The 15,980-nt window shown below is 36.8% G+C and overlaps 1 protein-coding gene across 2 annotated transcripts in view; it reads left to right on the top strand.

Moving 5' to 3' along the window:
* Nucleotides 1–14,204, top strand: part of LOC135695354 (uncharacterized) — a 44,206-nt gene extending 30,002 nt beyond the window's left edge. The window contains exons 1-3 of one of the 2 annotated variants that reach the window (XM_065214424.2): nucleotides 3,364–3,911; nucleotides 4,063–4,660; nucleotides 11,369–14,204. In XM_065214424.2, the coding sequence (XP_065070496.1) occupies nucleotides 4,105–4,660; nucleotides 11,369–12,093 (1,281 nt within the window). In that variant the 5' untranslated portion in view covers nucleotides 3,364–3,911; nucleotides 4,063–4,104 and the 3' untranslated portion in view covers nucleotides 12,094–14,204. Of the gene's footprint in view, nucleotides 1–3,363; nucleotides 3,912–4,062; nucleotides 4,661–11,368 lie in introns of those variants that run through there. The other variant, XM_065214423.2, reaches the window with a different exon arrangement.
* The last annotated feature ends 1,776 nt before the right edge of the window (nucleotides 14,205–15,980 follow it).

The following is a 15,980-nucleotide window of genomic DNA, read 5'->3' as shown; positions in this document are numbered from 1 at the left end:
CATCTGTACTCTTGGTACCTGCACTCAATTCCTAGCCAAAATACCTGAAACCCCAATAATGACACGATACACTGTTTTTAGAAACTGGTAGTTTCAGGTCCAAGCTGGCTGTTCTTAACGTTTACAAACTTCGAGGCTGGAGTTTCTCAATCTTAAAGTTGTCAGAAGTAATAGACACGATATTTTTCTGCAGGAATACATTGGACGTGTATAGTGCATTTGGTGGTAAGCTGAACAGGTACCCGGGCCTGACAGATATGTCTTTACATCCCTGCATTTTACAGAGCCTCTGTCTCAGCTTTTTCACAATTTTTGACTTATTTGAGGCTCTTGTTCTTATGAAATTCAATCCTTGAATCCGGAGTATTTAGACCTTGACTATTTCATATTTGTCTCAACTTACAACGCAAGACATTTGAAATGCGTTAAAAATTCACGAACTTAAATATATATTTGATCCGGTCCTCTATTTTCTAGAAGGCAACTATCTTGTGCTCTTTCATAATTTTCAATCTGTGCATCAGAAACGAAACTCCACCTTAACAAAAAGCATAAGAGGCTAATCCAAAATGCTTTCTTTGAAGCTGGCAATCTCCAAATCTTATGGTACCAAGATATTTTCTGTTCTCTTTACCTTACAGATCAAAATTCACAAGTCAAATAATCTTATTTATATTTTGGCTAGAATACATTATAAATTTCCTTAAAATTCACCTAGAAACTTTTTTGCTCGAAAGCTCGAAAGACCATTCACAATTGAAATTTGCCCCAGGTTTGCTGACACCCTTTTAGACCCTAAGGTAAACAACAGGGTTTACCCGCCTTCCAAAAGGAATGTTTGGAAAACTTATAGAAAAACCAGCTTCGAATGCCGCTCTTCTATTTAGCTATTTTTGTTTTGAAGGACCAAGGAACTGGATTTAGATGCTATTGAAGCTTTGACTGACATAAGATAACAGCCTTGAATTTTAACTATAGGAAAACTTATTGCAATACTGAGATAAGCATACTTGTTTATAACGAAAAGCTTCAGGGTTTAGCTATGCTTCTATAATACTGGGTAACCCCTTGTTATCGATCAAACACCTGGCTGTAATAGTCCTCAATCTAGAAATTAATTTTCTAACCACGTCCTTAGGGGGTTTTATTTAACCATCTATTGTTCACACCTCTGTAACGATTGTAAGCGAACAGATGTTAATTTGAGAACTGTCGCGCCGCAAATGTGATCATGAACTCCTGCAAATAATTGCCAAAATGATTTTTGCGAATGTAACCAAAATAAATTGCACGTTATGAGGCTTTTTCTATATTTCTATATTTATACTCACATGGGTGACATTCTACCCTAATGGCCCTTTTAGAATCAAGCAGCACCCAGTGGTTTCAGGCAGTCCCTGCTCCATATCAGAATCTGTTTTTGGAATGTTTAAAATTACGGTAAAAAAATTATAGGTAGCATAGATAACATAGTTTTGATGTTTTTTGAAATTTCATCATGATGATAATGGCTGTTTAGTGATTATAATTGTGATTATGGTAATAAATGAGATCATGATTGCCTGACTGATTTTGTTGATTACTTGATTGAGAACTTCGATAATGGTTATGATTGTTAATTGTAAAATCACCGAGAATCATTGGTTTCCGTGTGTCAATATATTTACCCGAACAAAATTACAAATTTTTCCTCTCGTTGACAAACAAATGAAGAAGCAATAGGAAAACCAAAGGAACAGACACAAAACTTGCAATGTTTGTTCCATACAATTTTGTTCCTAAAAGGCCAATCTGTTCCTTGGGAAAAAATGTCACTGGTACCGTTTTGTCATTCACTTCGAAAGTGATACTATTTAGTTTGTCACTTCAAGACAAAATTTTCCCACTGACCTAAATTACACATTTAAATTCCAAGCCCTCGGCTTCTTTGGTTTCAAGTAGCCCAACCAGGAAGTACCAAGTTTAGGTTTTTACATCATCCATGTTGCGTGACATTAAAATCTGATTACCTTGGAAATCCAATGAAGTCTAAAGAAGCGGGTACGTCCATGTTATAAACTATGGAAAATTGTGGCTTGCATTCAGGACATATTCCTATATGGCAACCACCACTAATTACGAACTTCTCACTTTACGAATACAAAGTTTGGTCCAGTGGTGTAGTGCTATCGAAATAACAAGGTGGGGGCTCTTGCGCAAAATGTTGCAAAAAACAATAGCAAATGTAGAAATTTGCATATTTTTGGCATTGACAAGGGGGCTCAACCCCCGAACAACGAACTCTCAATGTAACGAGCCACTGCTTTTACGAACATTTTTATCGGTCCCTGCAGAATTTATGATACCAGGGTCCCAAAATATAAATGAATAAGTTTTTTGTTCTAGCAAGATCTTACAAGCGTACTGTCTATAGACAATACCCCCCACCTTCTACCTCAGTGTTCCCCCCACCCTCTGCCGCAGTGACCCTCCCCACCCTCTGCCACAGTGACCCCCCCACCTTCTACCTCAGTGACCCCCCCCCCCCCCACCCTCTACCTCAGTGGTACTCTATATTCTAGACAGCAATATATTGTATAAATGAGAGTAGAGCAGGACTTTGGCAAGTGTTAATTACATTATTGCTATACCTATATTTTATATCTTTTTTATAAAATACTATATTATAATTTTGTTATAAATATTGTTATTTTAAATGATTTTATTTGTTATATTTTTTATAAAGACAAACCCCTCTTTCAGCTCAAGTCCCACTAAAAAGGGGGTTATTCAGTTCATACTGAATGAAAGAAAAATCAGATTTACATTATTCAGATTGCGTTTATTTTTCTAATAAATATCAAAATTAAGATTGTAAAGCAAAGAAGGTAACACAAGCCTTTAAAATGGCGGTTGACGGATGCTTGACTCAGCACTTTTGTTTTGACATCGAATAAATGTTCCGACAGTTTGTTCGATTGCTTATAATGTCTTGTATTTTTAATCGATTTTTGCCTATAATTTCTTTTTTCTGAAATCTTAACAAAATCTTACAAGAAATTATCAAAGGGGAACCTGTCTAGACTTGGACTATTATTTTATGTGGATGAAGTTGTTTTTAATAGTTAAATTTTATCATCTTCAGATGTGTGTTCATCATCTTCCTAGTTGATAATTTGCTTAAGGATCCACCCCGTAGCAGACCCATGTTTTTCCAAAATTTCACTGATTATGTAAATGTATCAATGAATAATAAATATACTCGAACAATTTGCACCGAAAAGAAATGTCCACTTTCTTTTAAAAACGTTAGGTATCAAACTATACGATTATCATTGTGAAAAAGTTCCACCTTAAAAAGCGTTGCTATTAATGGTTTTGTTTTTCTCATCAATATTTTTGCTTTCTCTTGTCTTTAAGATATGATTTTTAGTCACCATATTGGTGAAAAAAACTTGCTCATTTGCTGCTTCAATATTTAAAGCATAGTTTATACTTTGTCGTTGTTATATTGTCATCATTTATATCACTTCCTGGTTAGGTATATTTAAATTTATCGCATGACTCATATTCCTCAGCGAATTCAGCTACTATCTATCGTGACTTGGTGGTGACGTAATTGTTTTATGAATCGTGTATAAGCTTCCCAGCTTGATCGAGACCTGCTGTTGATGGCATAAACAAAAGGTAGCAATCTGCGCATACAGCATTACGCATTGTATTGAGATACAGAATACGATAGCCAATCAGATCACTTGAACGCCATCCGATAAAACAGAAGTCACTCAAGCGTCGCGGGCATTTGAAAATCTTTTGATATCGCGCGTGGCTGCTCTTTAGGAGTGCTTTTGGACAGCAGTCTTCTCTCGCATGAACACCGCAGACCACTTGGACTGTTTTTTGCAAGTTGATAAGAGATTTTGAAATACGCGGTAAGATGCCATTCTCAAACCCAGTTCTTTTCGTCATCATACTGTCAACGCAAGGGTATCAAGCGTTTCAAGAGCGCCTCTCTTATCTAGATTCTTGTTGTATCTACGGTGTTTCTATTGCTGTAAACATGTTTTCTTTGATAAATTACAGGTATTCGTCAATCCAGCAAAACAGTACTTGCAACCAGCTAGCATGCTGTATGACGAAGGACTTGACTACGAGCAGTGCCACAATTTGCCTGTCGCAGCTGAAAGATTCTACGAGGATATTCTTACCCCAAACGGAATGTCTGGTGAAGATCTATGGAAGAAACCCCCCATGAGCGTTGGGCTGCCAACACCACCTTCTACCCCAGAGAAAAGCTCCTTAAGGCTTCGTGGAAGTCTCAAACTTATAGACACGAACGCTCTCAATATGCATCTATACAACAGCCCAGTTCATCAGAGCCCCAATAACAATTTACAAGTTGTTCCTGACGCAATCACTGGTGAAGATGTTCAGGATTTTATACCTTTTCTGACAGATCTTGGAAACCGCAGCATGGCGTCGCCCAACTTTTTCGACACTGCTGTAAGTCAGGGACAGTGTAATTCACAGACTAAACGAAGTCCACCACCATGCACTCCATCAGAATCTATCGTTCATTCACCATCATTTCAAGCAGAGCAGAATAACCATTGTGGATTTCAAGATCCAGATCAAAGTTTCACACACAACGGTTGCCTCTTCTCTGATGTTACAACTGAAGGTTAGTGTTGGAATTTTTATAATGTTTCTTCATTCAATCAAAATATCAGAATTTATCCTTTCCTTCAAAATCTAAAGTTCATATAGATTTAATCGTTGTCAAACTTCGAGTATTTGATCGATCTATAAGGTAATTTTTTATGTTTGCTACAAAAAGGTATGAGTCCCTATGTTTGCAAGTTATGTGCTCAGTACAGATACGAGTTTACAACGTTTTGCATCCACGTGCTTGGTAGTGTTTGTAACAACCCTCGCACGCTTAATTTCATCCCTGGAAAGTCACCTTTCGTCAATATGATTCCACAATGTTCATAATTTGATATCAGATTTCTACGGGTACAAATATATCTGTACTGGAGGTTTTCTAGTCTATTGACACTTAATCCTTGATTTTACACAGAATACGCTACGGCACGCGCCAAACGGAAATTGACACAAACATCTTTAGTAATTTCATTGATCAAAGATTTGTCGCCTAAATGAAATCGGATCGGTTCTCAAAGCGCCATTTAATGGCTTTTAATAGCCTGTTTGGTCTGAAGATGGGTTTTTCTAGACCTTCAAAACTACGAAACTGCCTGTGTCATTAATTAACTACTTCTAGGGTCTGTAGTCTGAAACGCCATTTGCATTGCAATCGTACGGACATTATGCTACAAGCTTGATGTAATAAGAATCGGTCGATAAGGACAGGTGTGCTGTCTTTTTTAGAAAACAATACTCTTTTGTTTCGTTTGCACACAGACAATAGGTTACAAACAAAAGCCGGCTTTTGTCGCTCAGGTTTCATTTTCATAATTGTGTATATTCAGTTTCACCCAATCAAAGGGGGGACAACACAAAATATATTATTCCTTTAACGTCCCCCGGGCAAATTCTACCGCCTTTCCCGTGAAATGCCGCTTCAAATTGTATTTTAAACCGAAAATGATTATTGGGAGTGAACAAAGAACAAGTTATGAATTTGTTTTCGTATCAAAATTTCATAACCCAAGATTTACCCACTGAGCCCCGCCCAACAAAACATGCAGGATTTTGGAAGTCAGAATAATCATCATAACTTTCTTGCTGAAATTTGTGTCGTGAAAATCATATATTTATGAACCAGAATTATAACACCTCGCTAGATTTGTTTTGAGTTTATGATATCCCCTGATCACTGCGAAATGAGTTGTGATTTTGTATTAAAAGTTTTTAACCCATAGTAAGCATCGGAACAAGGGTAAAACTCGCGCTACACAGCAAAACTATGAATTATTTCATTATAATAACAACCAGTTTTGAAGAATGAATTTGCCACATTTTTTACAAAAGTTGGAAAGGTAAATGCTGGTGTTAAAATGCCTCGAACTTTTATATTACGAAATCAACTGGATTCCCTTGATCTTTCAAGCCTTCATAATACACCACCCTTCGATGCGCTTAATACAAAAGAACTTAAAACAGGGTGTTGGTAGAAAGTTGTCGCCATTTATTCAATACCCTACCCGTCTTGTCGTTATTTTCTGTATCTTACCCGTACCAGTTAAAGTTTCTTACAAACCTTTCGCACCAGTCAAAAGCGTTCTCTTTTATCTAGATGAGGATAAACATTCATTTTTCTACGGAGTATTATTTCTTTATTTTGGGGGAATTTCTCGAGGGATCTATTTAAGGTGTTTACTTGCAAGGGATTCTCTCTAGAAGGGCGAAGGGCTACTAAACTCTAGGAAAGGACGAAAGCTGAGTACTAGCTCAATAACCAAGAGCAGGGAATACTTCAAAGGAGGGATAAAGCGGGAATCAGAAGTCATGGTCAGTAGGTGGAAGGGCGTAATGTGTTAGCTCCCTTCGCTGTCTTCTTCAATTGATGAAGCAAAATAATAAAGGGTTTGTGTGCTTCAAGGTACTTTCTAAACAGGAATAAGCACCTCAACGGAGAGCTCAGGTTTCGCAGGGTGTGTTCGTTTGAAGATATCGCACGCGCCACTAAATGCAAGAGCCTCCTCTTTTTAACTATCGGCACGTGCCTCTCTGAGACTCAATACACTAAAATACTTTCTGTTAACCGCAATGGCTTTGTTAAATGACTACTCATAGAGCTACAAATTTACTTTTTGAATTTGCTTGGCGGTGATTTTGTTAGCTGACAAAGCTAAGATCAGAACAGCGCTATGCTTTGGTGTATTTTTGAATCACCGGCCACTTTCTTTTATTTCTGTGACTGAAAATCAAGCTTATTGTTTTTGGTAAATGAATGTTTAAAGGCGATGACACTACAAACAATGTATTGATGTCACTAGAGTGGGTGATTGCCATCCTTCAGGAGTATTTCTATTGAGTATTTTCCATGATTGCTCTCTTTTGTCACCGTTTTACAAGTGCAGAAAATGTGCCTCTGTTTGTAGAAAACGTGCCTCTGTCTCATCCTTCAATAGCTATCTTTCAATGTCAAGAAACGACCAATAAAGAGTTCAAACATTTGTTGCTTTTTTGAGATGCATCATTAATCTAGTCAGTTGATGCAGAACTTAATACTTAAGTTCCATTTAAAGAATTCAAAACTGCAGCCCCTGACATAACTTTAGGAAATTTTGGTTTTTGATAAAAAATTAGAAGAAGAGTGAAAAAGTTTCAAGCTTTCGATTCCTGACAATAGAAATTAGTTTTTGTTGAGTCAATCATATTCGGCATAATGCTATTTTGTTTTATAGGAAACTATTTTTAAAAACATTAGTTGCAATTTCTGAGAGTTAAGAAACTCTTGAATAACGAATCTAGGATTTTCGCACCTAGGAATCACCGTTTTGATATTCGAAATTCGATTTTTATTTGATTTTTAAGGGAGACATTCTGGAAAATGTTTCTTCCGTACTGAAGACACAAATTTTGCCTGAGCTTAAGAACCAATCTTACAAGAACTAGAGCAAATATTCTTGCAGACAGTCACTGATTTGATTCGCACGAATGTACGTACACTTTGTATTGTCACGAACAGGCCCTCAACGGTGTTCGATCGTTAATTAAGCCTTCAAAGAAACGAATGATGTTAGAGCTTCATAATGGCTGGAGCTTATGTTCTGAATTCATCAAACAGATGCGCGAAGCAAAGAACTAAGTGCACAGCCTTGTAAGATTTTGAATATGTGATGTTATCAAGCTGTTGCATTCAAATTTGCGCCAATTCTGATGGGAATCAGAAATAGAGATAGAGTTTGTGGAGACGTGAATATTGCGAGGGGGCTTTTTTTCCTGTCTGCGGGGTGTGAGAACGTAGCTTTTGTCCCTTCCGAACGATAAGATAGCCATAAGAATAACAAAGCGGGGTTTGTTTGTAAATGTAATAGCTTTTGAGTTCGCTGTAGCACCTGTATGCCAACACAAAGGCCCCTTCCAATGGACATTTTCGCCGAGACCCACCAAAAAATAAACCCTGGCTTAAGCATGTTTCTTTGTTATTTTGACACCTCTAGATCAGTGCTTTTGCTTAATTTCTGATTCAGTGTTTTCAAAATCTCGATGATTGCCACAAGAACATTTCGGCAAACAAAATTTCCAAAATGAAAGTCTCTACTTTCGTTCAACCGAGTCATGCACCCGAGTAGCTAAAGCAGACTGTATTGTCATGATGGCAATAGAAATGCTTTTGACAAGGAACGGTTTCCTCAATTTTCGCAACTGAAAGGGAATTTAATGGTTGTCGTAGAGGGTCTTTGAAAATGTTTTGCAGAAGATGGCAGTTTCTTTTCGGTAAGACTTAAAACAAAATATCCTCCGCCTGCTTTCAAAAACTTAGTGCTCAAATGCTTTTCTTACCTTTCCATATACCTATCTTGTCCCGAAGGTGGAAGAAGGGTTTTCCAAGATAAATGAATGCATGTAGATGGATGGGAAGCTACACTATAAGGTATTAGGGTCGTTTAAAGCAGGTGCAACGAGTGAAGTCAGCAACGATGTTCAGATTTTCGATGTTTAACAGTCAAAGCAATTGCTAATTAACAATATAAGAATTTAATACTATCAGCTGTGTTGAATCAAGTTAACCTGCGCATAGCTAAAGATAATTCGCGTCTTGCATCCGCACATTTGCAATAGTCCCTCTCCCACGCTAATCGTTGATTCATAATTTAAGGGTTTTTCGTACGAGATCTATCCTCGTCATTTTTGCCACACACTTGTTGCAGACTGTACGTGCAGTCTATCTTGTTTAGAGAGCTTTGCCTGTCCTTGGCAGAACGTTGTTGTGCTATGCTCAAAGGTATGTTGCTATTGTAAGACATGTGTGCTTTTATTGCTGTCATTTTGATAGGATCTTGATTTTACTTTGAATCTGATCTTGGAAAACAGCTCTTTACTCGTTTAAAGAGGCTAAAAATTCATCTCTTATTTTTTTCTATTTTGTATTAAATTGAAACTTACCTTGTATGAATTTTTTAACAGAATATTGAGAAAATATCGAAATAAAGAACCTTTCAGGGATTTAAATGATTTCACAAAATTCTGAAAACTAAGGCAAAACCTATGATTTCTGTCCATAACCTTTTGTGGATTGTTTTTGAACTTAGAAAATTTCTGTTGGCGTCAAATGAGCATTTCCTAGAATCTGATCCCTAACTTTACCTTAAGACTGAAAGTCATTTTGTAAAATAATATTCAGTAAGCTGCCTCTAGAATTACTATACTCGAAAGCGCCAGTCCTTAAATTGTGAAATCCGAAGATTTAGGCCACAACAGGGGATAACCTGAACGTCTTCTAGTGACAGTTTGGTCCAGTTCTTTAAGCATCAAGCCTTTTATCTTGCTGCCATCTTTGATCATCTCAATAAATTGGACCAAAATGCGCTGGAAACATTGTCAAAACATTGAATTGACACAAATCATGTTTAATTTCTTTTCGTATCGTTTTGAATCTATCCAGGTCCAAACGAAATGGCCAAAAATATCAGGGTATTTGTAATGAATAGGTCATCTGTCTCACGAAAGTTTGAAATTCTCTAAAAATGCCTTAAGTTGAAATCAGATAAATTTTTCTTTCTTATTTGGAATAGTAAGTTGTTAAAGACATTGTAACTCGACAGTCGTGGTTGCTAGGACTAGAAATCCAATGTTTATGAGTCCTCGTGAGACTTCAAATTGCTTTGGAGATGACAAATAGAAACAAATAAAGATTTCGCAAAGAGTTGTGATTCTTTGTGCACGATTGTGTAAGGACGTATAGTAGAGGTTTGTCTTTAAGAATGGTCGTGTGCCGTTTCAATGGACTTTTCTAAAATAAGTCTACCACAAAACCTCGACGCGTGGCTGTAATTATACAAATAACTAGCCTAGTCAACTATGAAATCTCACATTAAAAGGCTTTAAAGAAAACCTTTCAAGTTGAATTAATCCTAGATCATGATATGTTTTTCAATACTTGGTATGCGGATTTCAATGACAGTTAAACCAACAATAAAGATGGCGTTTTTGTTAGAGTGGTTTCGAGGATTTGGAAAACAACTTTCGTTAAATTGTATCGGACACTTAAAATAGAACTTTTAATTTGTCGCAAGATTTTTTAATCATTCCGTGGTTTACCAAGCAATGTTCATCGAGAATAATTGTCAATATTCTTTGCTTTCTTGCCTCAAGCTGTTTAGGCGAGAAGAGTCAGACTTCTTTTATGAACTTTATAAGGGGTTTACAATTTTCTGATTCGGAGGGGTAAATACAGAAACGCAGCCCTTTTTACCAATCGAAAGTTTTGCAAGAACCTCCCTCGTTCTTTTCATACCTCAAAGAAGTCCCTCGGTTTCGTTTATTGTGTAAAAACAAACCACTCGGAACTGCTCTTCTCAAATTATTGACTGAACACTTAAAACGAATATCTATCCCCGTTTGTAAAAATAAAAACTATAGTTTCCATGAGAAAGACATATGCTGCCATATCATGTAGTTTCCAACACAATAACACGGTTTAAAAATCAAAATAATCTTTTCATGTAAAATATTCTTGTACACACATTATCAGATCAATCAGGGACATTCTCTATGTGGAATTTTAGCAACATACTGTGCCTGTCTTTCTGTGGGTTTGTGACGAGCGCTTATTTGAAATAAGTTTGGGAATTGCGCCGAAATCTGCGCCAAAATATCGCTAAATTCAATAAAAGTCAGTGCACCCCATAGTGATAGGGTGAGATTAACTGAAAGGGGTTTTCAATCAAGCATCGAAATTGACTGGGGTTTGAAATCTCACACAGAAATTTCACACACTCAAAAAACTATTTTTTTGAACCTAAGATGTTGACTTTCTAAGAAAAATCCAATGAAGTCTCGAATTCGATATGTTACGACCCGGTCAAGTGGAGTTTCGAAGAAGCTGTTAGAAATAATGACTTAGATACTGCACCAGTATATATTTACGATTTAGTGCACGCTTACACCAAGGTACGGTGCCATTATTCTCTTTCGGTTCGTAAAGTTTCGAGTCTTTCTGAATAAATAACAGAGGCGAGTTTGGTTTCATTATTTGCTTGTAACAATGATCTTCCCGGCCGTCTAGGCACTTTACAGCTATAAACCTTTCGTTTTCTTTTTTGATCAATGTCCCTAGAAAAATAAAAAAACTACAAATTTTCCGAAATGCCATCTTTTTCAAACGAAAGTGAAATCCTTAAATTTCTTTTTCATTTTACGAAATTACCAATTGAAGCTTATTTGGTTATTTAACGCTGAACCTTTTCTTTGATAGGTTCCTTCTCGATCACGACGTACAGAGACATCCAAGCAGGAAGTGGCACAACCACAGTGCCAACTTGCATCTCAAGTATGCGTGAGACAGTGGTGCCAGAATGCATGCTCTCCCCTGTTTCTCCATCAAAGCCATTGAAAAGATCGTACAGCGCTATATCGACGGTACCAAACTCGATGCAGCGAAACCCAAGCATAATGAATTCTCCTGTAGTGAGAAAGCTTGACTTTTTGGACGATTTAACGCATAATTCCGCTCAGATTGGGCGTAACCAAGTTACGCAAAACATCGGACAATTACACCATAACCATAATGTGGGTACATTAGTACCTAGTGTTGGGGCACACTCGTTGGCATCGCTGCAGCAGAGTGATCAGTACCTTCGACAAATTAAGATCGAGACTGTAGAAAATTTTCGCAAAGTCGATGATACAGAAAAGAATGGTGGAGAAACGGAATTGAGCCGTGCAACACATAATGTTTTAGAACGACAAAGGAGGAATGATCTAAAGATGAGATTTCATATTCTTAGAGACAATCTCCCAGATTTGATGAATAACGAAAAGGCCCCGAAGATTCAGATCTTGAAAAAGGCTTACGAGTTCACACAAGAACTTAAAGCGCAAGAGCAGAGACTTTTAGCTGACAAAGAGCTTGAGCGCCAAAGGAAATTCATATTGCTTAGAAGACTCCATGCCTTGAGGCAAGGATTCTTCGATTACTAGCCTCGTTTGTTTGTTGTTATAGCTTAAATGCTCCTTGTGGAGATATTGATAATTTGTAGAACGGTGTGATGGTTTATTAGAAAGAAAGGTCCTGGGAAATTTAATCATACTAGAACCATGCATGCCAGGGTTATTATTAATAAATTGATCAAGGCTCAATTTATTTTACATCGTCTTGAGGGTCACTGCATTACGAGCATCATCTCTAAATTGTGTCCCTAACGAGACTCACTCTTGGCTTGCTTGGTACTGTTGTTTTTAAACTGTGCGTTGTAACAATAATTTTATCGCTAGAGATGCGACAATGCTTAAATTAAAGCCTGTTCTCAGTGTTGCTGGGATTAAATAGCAGGTCTTCTAAAAGGACGTTGGATCACAAAGAACACTAAAACCTCCGATTATCGAAAAAATACACATTCCCCCTTTTCTTCATAAGATCCCTCCCCCTCTTTACAAAGCCTTATGCCGCTTAGGCCAACCTTTTCTTCTTTGCTGAAACTGATCCGGCGTCCCGGAAAACAACCCTTCTACTGAATCATCCATAAGTTTGCAAATTAATGCTGCTTTGTTAGCTAACCCGCTTTATTTTGTTTCCTAATTTTTGTATTTTCAGAGACTAGTTTATTCATTGGACTTTTAACTTTGTATGACTTTTGCAAGATAAACGCTAATTTATCGTCAATGCGTATTCAGGTTTATATGAAATACGCCACCTATCGTTAACAGGCGTCATTTCATTGAGACTCGCATCAACCTCTGGACCTTGAAAAGAGAAGCCACACCGTTGTACGAATCGCTAGCAAGATTTGCTGACCTCTGTTTATGCAGAGTTTACAAAAACGTTATTAAAATTCCACTGGGAATCGAAAGGCATTTTGCCATTAACCGTGAACACCGAGGCCAATCAGCTATCTACAACCTGCTGTTATCTCAAAGGGACTGGCTGTCTTAAAAATACCCCCAAATGTGGATACCTCCTTTTCTATTGGTCTCCCAGTTCCAACACTTATAGGCACATAACCTATCTTTCTAAGGATGTTAGTCTTTTGTAAAACAGCAGTTTTTACAATGGCCTCGGTGTTTCACAAATATCGTTTATTTACAATCTATGTATTATTGTACTTTTTGTGTACATCTTTGCAAAGATAAGCTATTTGTTTCGTGTTACCGTATACCATCCATGAAGCGTTAACTCCAAACCCACGACTTCCAAATTTCTTACCTGAGGTATTTGTCTGATCTCACATCTTTTTCCAAATATTCCGCTTTTTCTAAAAAAAATCTTAGCAAGATTTCTATAAGTCTTGACGTATACTAAGGAAATTCATTGAGTCCTTTGATTCGTCTGAATCCTTAACCAATACATAAGAAAAACCCCTCATTCGCTGTTACACATATCCTTTTTCCATATTTCCATCTTTTATAGACTACAATTTGGTGATGGGCGTCTACAATAGTCGTTGTTAATGTATTTGTATGATAATTCTGTATAGTGTGATTTATAGAAATTTGGTATAAAATCTGTCAGACAATATATACATGTTTTAGGCGCTTGTAACGTAATCGTACTGTTTTCTAGAAACACAAACGTGTTGTACACGAACCCCCACAATTACTTTTCTCCTTTGATACCTATAGGGTGTTGCTTTTTCAGCTATAGAAATTGGTGAATCCAATTCTAGGCTAGCTATTTCTTGGCCTAACTTCCAATAGTGCCATTCGAATACCATCTATTTCCAAATAATAGTCATCCTGTTAACGAATATCAAACCTCAGAGGTATCATCTTTTATGAAAAAAATTCAATAAAAGAAGGTATTTCTGCCACCCTACCCCCCCCCCTCCCAAGTTTCTACTCCTATTAACATCGTTTCAATCTACCCAGTTTTTGTCGCCTCCACAGCTACTCGAAATACGGTTCTTCGTTTCCTTTTTTCTGTAAAGCATTCACGTATGGCTGTAATTTAGAAACCGTCTTCTTTATAACTTTGAAATCGTCATCCAATGTCATGTAATTTCTCTGATATCTACTAGTTTCTAGTTAGCATTTTATAAAGGTTTTTTTAAATTTATAAATTTCTTTTTCTATAAAATGAAATGTTAGTCTGTCGATGATTCTTGCTCTTTTTATTCGATGCAACTTTGGCACTGTTAAAGCTACATTTTACCTGTACTCATAATATTTTCTGATACTTTTCCAACGGCTTCAAGGCTGCAATTTCAAGATAAAAGAATATATTGAACATAAAAGGGGACCAACGTTACTACAATTGAAACTAAACATGACTGGTTTTAAAGCACATAACGCTGCGCAAGTTGCAGAAGGTGTAAATTGAGGTGAACAAACATAGAATATTTTTATAGGAGTGCATAGAATGCAAAAGAAACCTTCCAGAAATGGAAAACATTCTAGAAGGCAATGCAAAAACACTTAGCAAAACTGAAGAACTGGTTACATTATATCAAAATTAAAATAAAATTTCCTATTTTACCGTCCTATACAAGATGTTTTTCCTGGAAATCGCGTGTTTTTTTATAGAAACTTTTCCGAAATATAAATTTGGCAGAGCATAATCATTATTATTATTCTCATTAGTAAGAAATGCCTAGACTTGCAAAAGATGATCGTGTCTGGCACCTGTTGTCTCTACAACAGACTTTGAATATTCAACAGTATTGGACATAATCAGGCGAGAGGATGTGATTACTGTCCCGAACTAACCATGACCTTAGCATAAATCTATTTATGGCATTGAAAATAATTATTAATGCTAATTAAAACTGCAAATCTATGTTTATGGAGTATCAGGAAAAATTTGGTGTCAAAACAAGTCCTCGCTGAAAATAAGTTGGAGGGAAAAGAGAAACACCTGAATGCTACAATGCCTACCAACGAAATTTGAACACTCAACAGTTTGCGTTGTGTTTTCGTACTTTTTAATTATTTTCCCCGAGCACTTCTCCCACCCCAAGAACAGTGTTTACAGTTTAGAAAAATATCATACAAGTCACACGAAGAAACGTATTTTCTTATCTCCAACGTCGTTTCAAGGAAGGTGACATTGTTCAAAAACGGAGGGGATAAAGTTTCCCTTGAAAACCGACGTTAGAATTCCAGTATTTTGGCAGGCATTGTAATAGGATAATTTCAATTGAGCGATATGGATATTCTCGAGCATGCAAAAACTAGCAGCCACTCCTTAACAAAGAAACCCTAAACAAAGCAATGCTTTATTGGCCTTTCCAAAAGGGGAAGTCATCAGCCTCTCCCAAGATGAAACTCCAACAAAAGAATCTTCCCTTTCATTTCCCTTGATACTGCTCAACATTAAGGCCTGTTTGTTGGCCTTTTCTCGCATACCACTGCCTGATTTGGTGTATGGGCCTAGCTTTCTGAATGAACAAGACAACAAACAGTAAGTAATTTTAAACTAATAAATATGTTTTGTTTATTTATGTTGAAAAAAGTGCAATTTTAAAGTTTATTGGGCTTTTGCAGCAATGAATGAACGCAAATAAGTAACTATATGTGGTAAGAATGCACAGGAAAGCTACTCATTTTGTTCCAGCGTCGTAGCTTCTACCCAGACAACAGAGATCAATACAATAACCTGATACAAGTTATTGTATCAGCTAGCGTTATGAATGAAACCAATTTGAATAAGACAGGGAATTTGTTGTTGTTTAGGCAATTATTTTGAAGTCGATCTAGATCTGAGAAGGCTAATTTGCTCTACATCTTTCAATAACATGTGTAATATCCACCATATATGTATTAAGTGTAATCTAAAGGCACCTTTAAAGAATATATCATCCATAATTAGTACCAACGCACAGGCTCTGCTTACATTAAGCGAAATGGAGCTCAAGGAATAAGAGAATAAGCAT

The sequence above is a fragment of the Rhopilema esculentum genome, chromosome 2 (genome assembly GCF_057945365.1).
Source record: "Rhopilema esculentum isolate cy_ngs chromosome 2, ASM5794536v1, whole genome shotgun sequence".
Classification (NCBI taxonomy): domain Eukaryota; kingdom Metazoa; phylum Cnidaria; class Scyphozoa; order Rhizostomeae; family Rhizostomatidae; genus Rhopilema; species Rhopilema esculentum.
The sequence above is the reverse complement of the archived record's forward strand: the minus strand, read 5'-3'. Positions and strand labels throughout refer to the sequence as shown.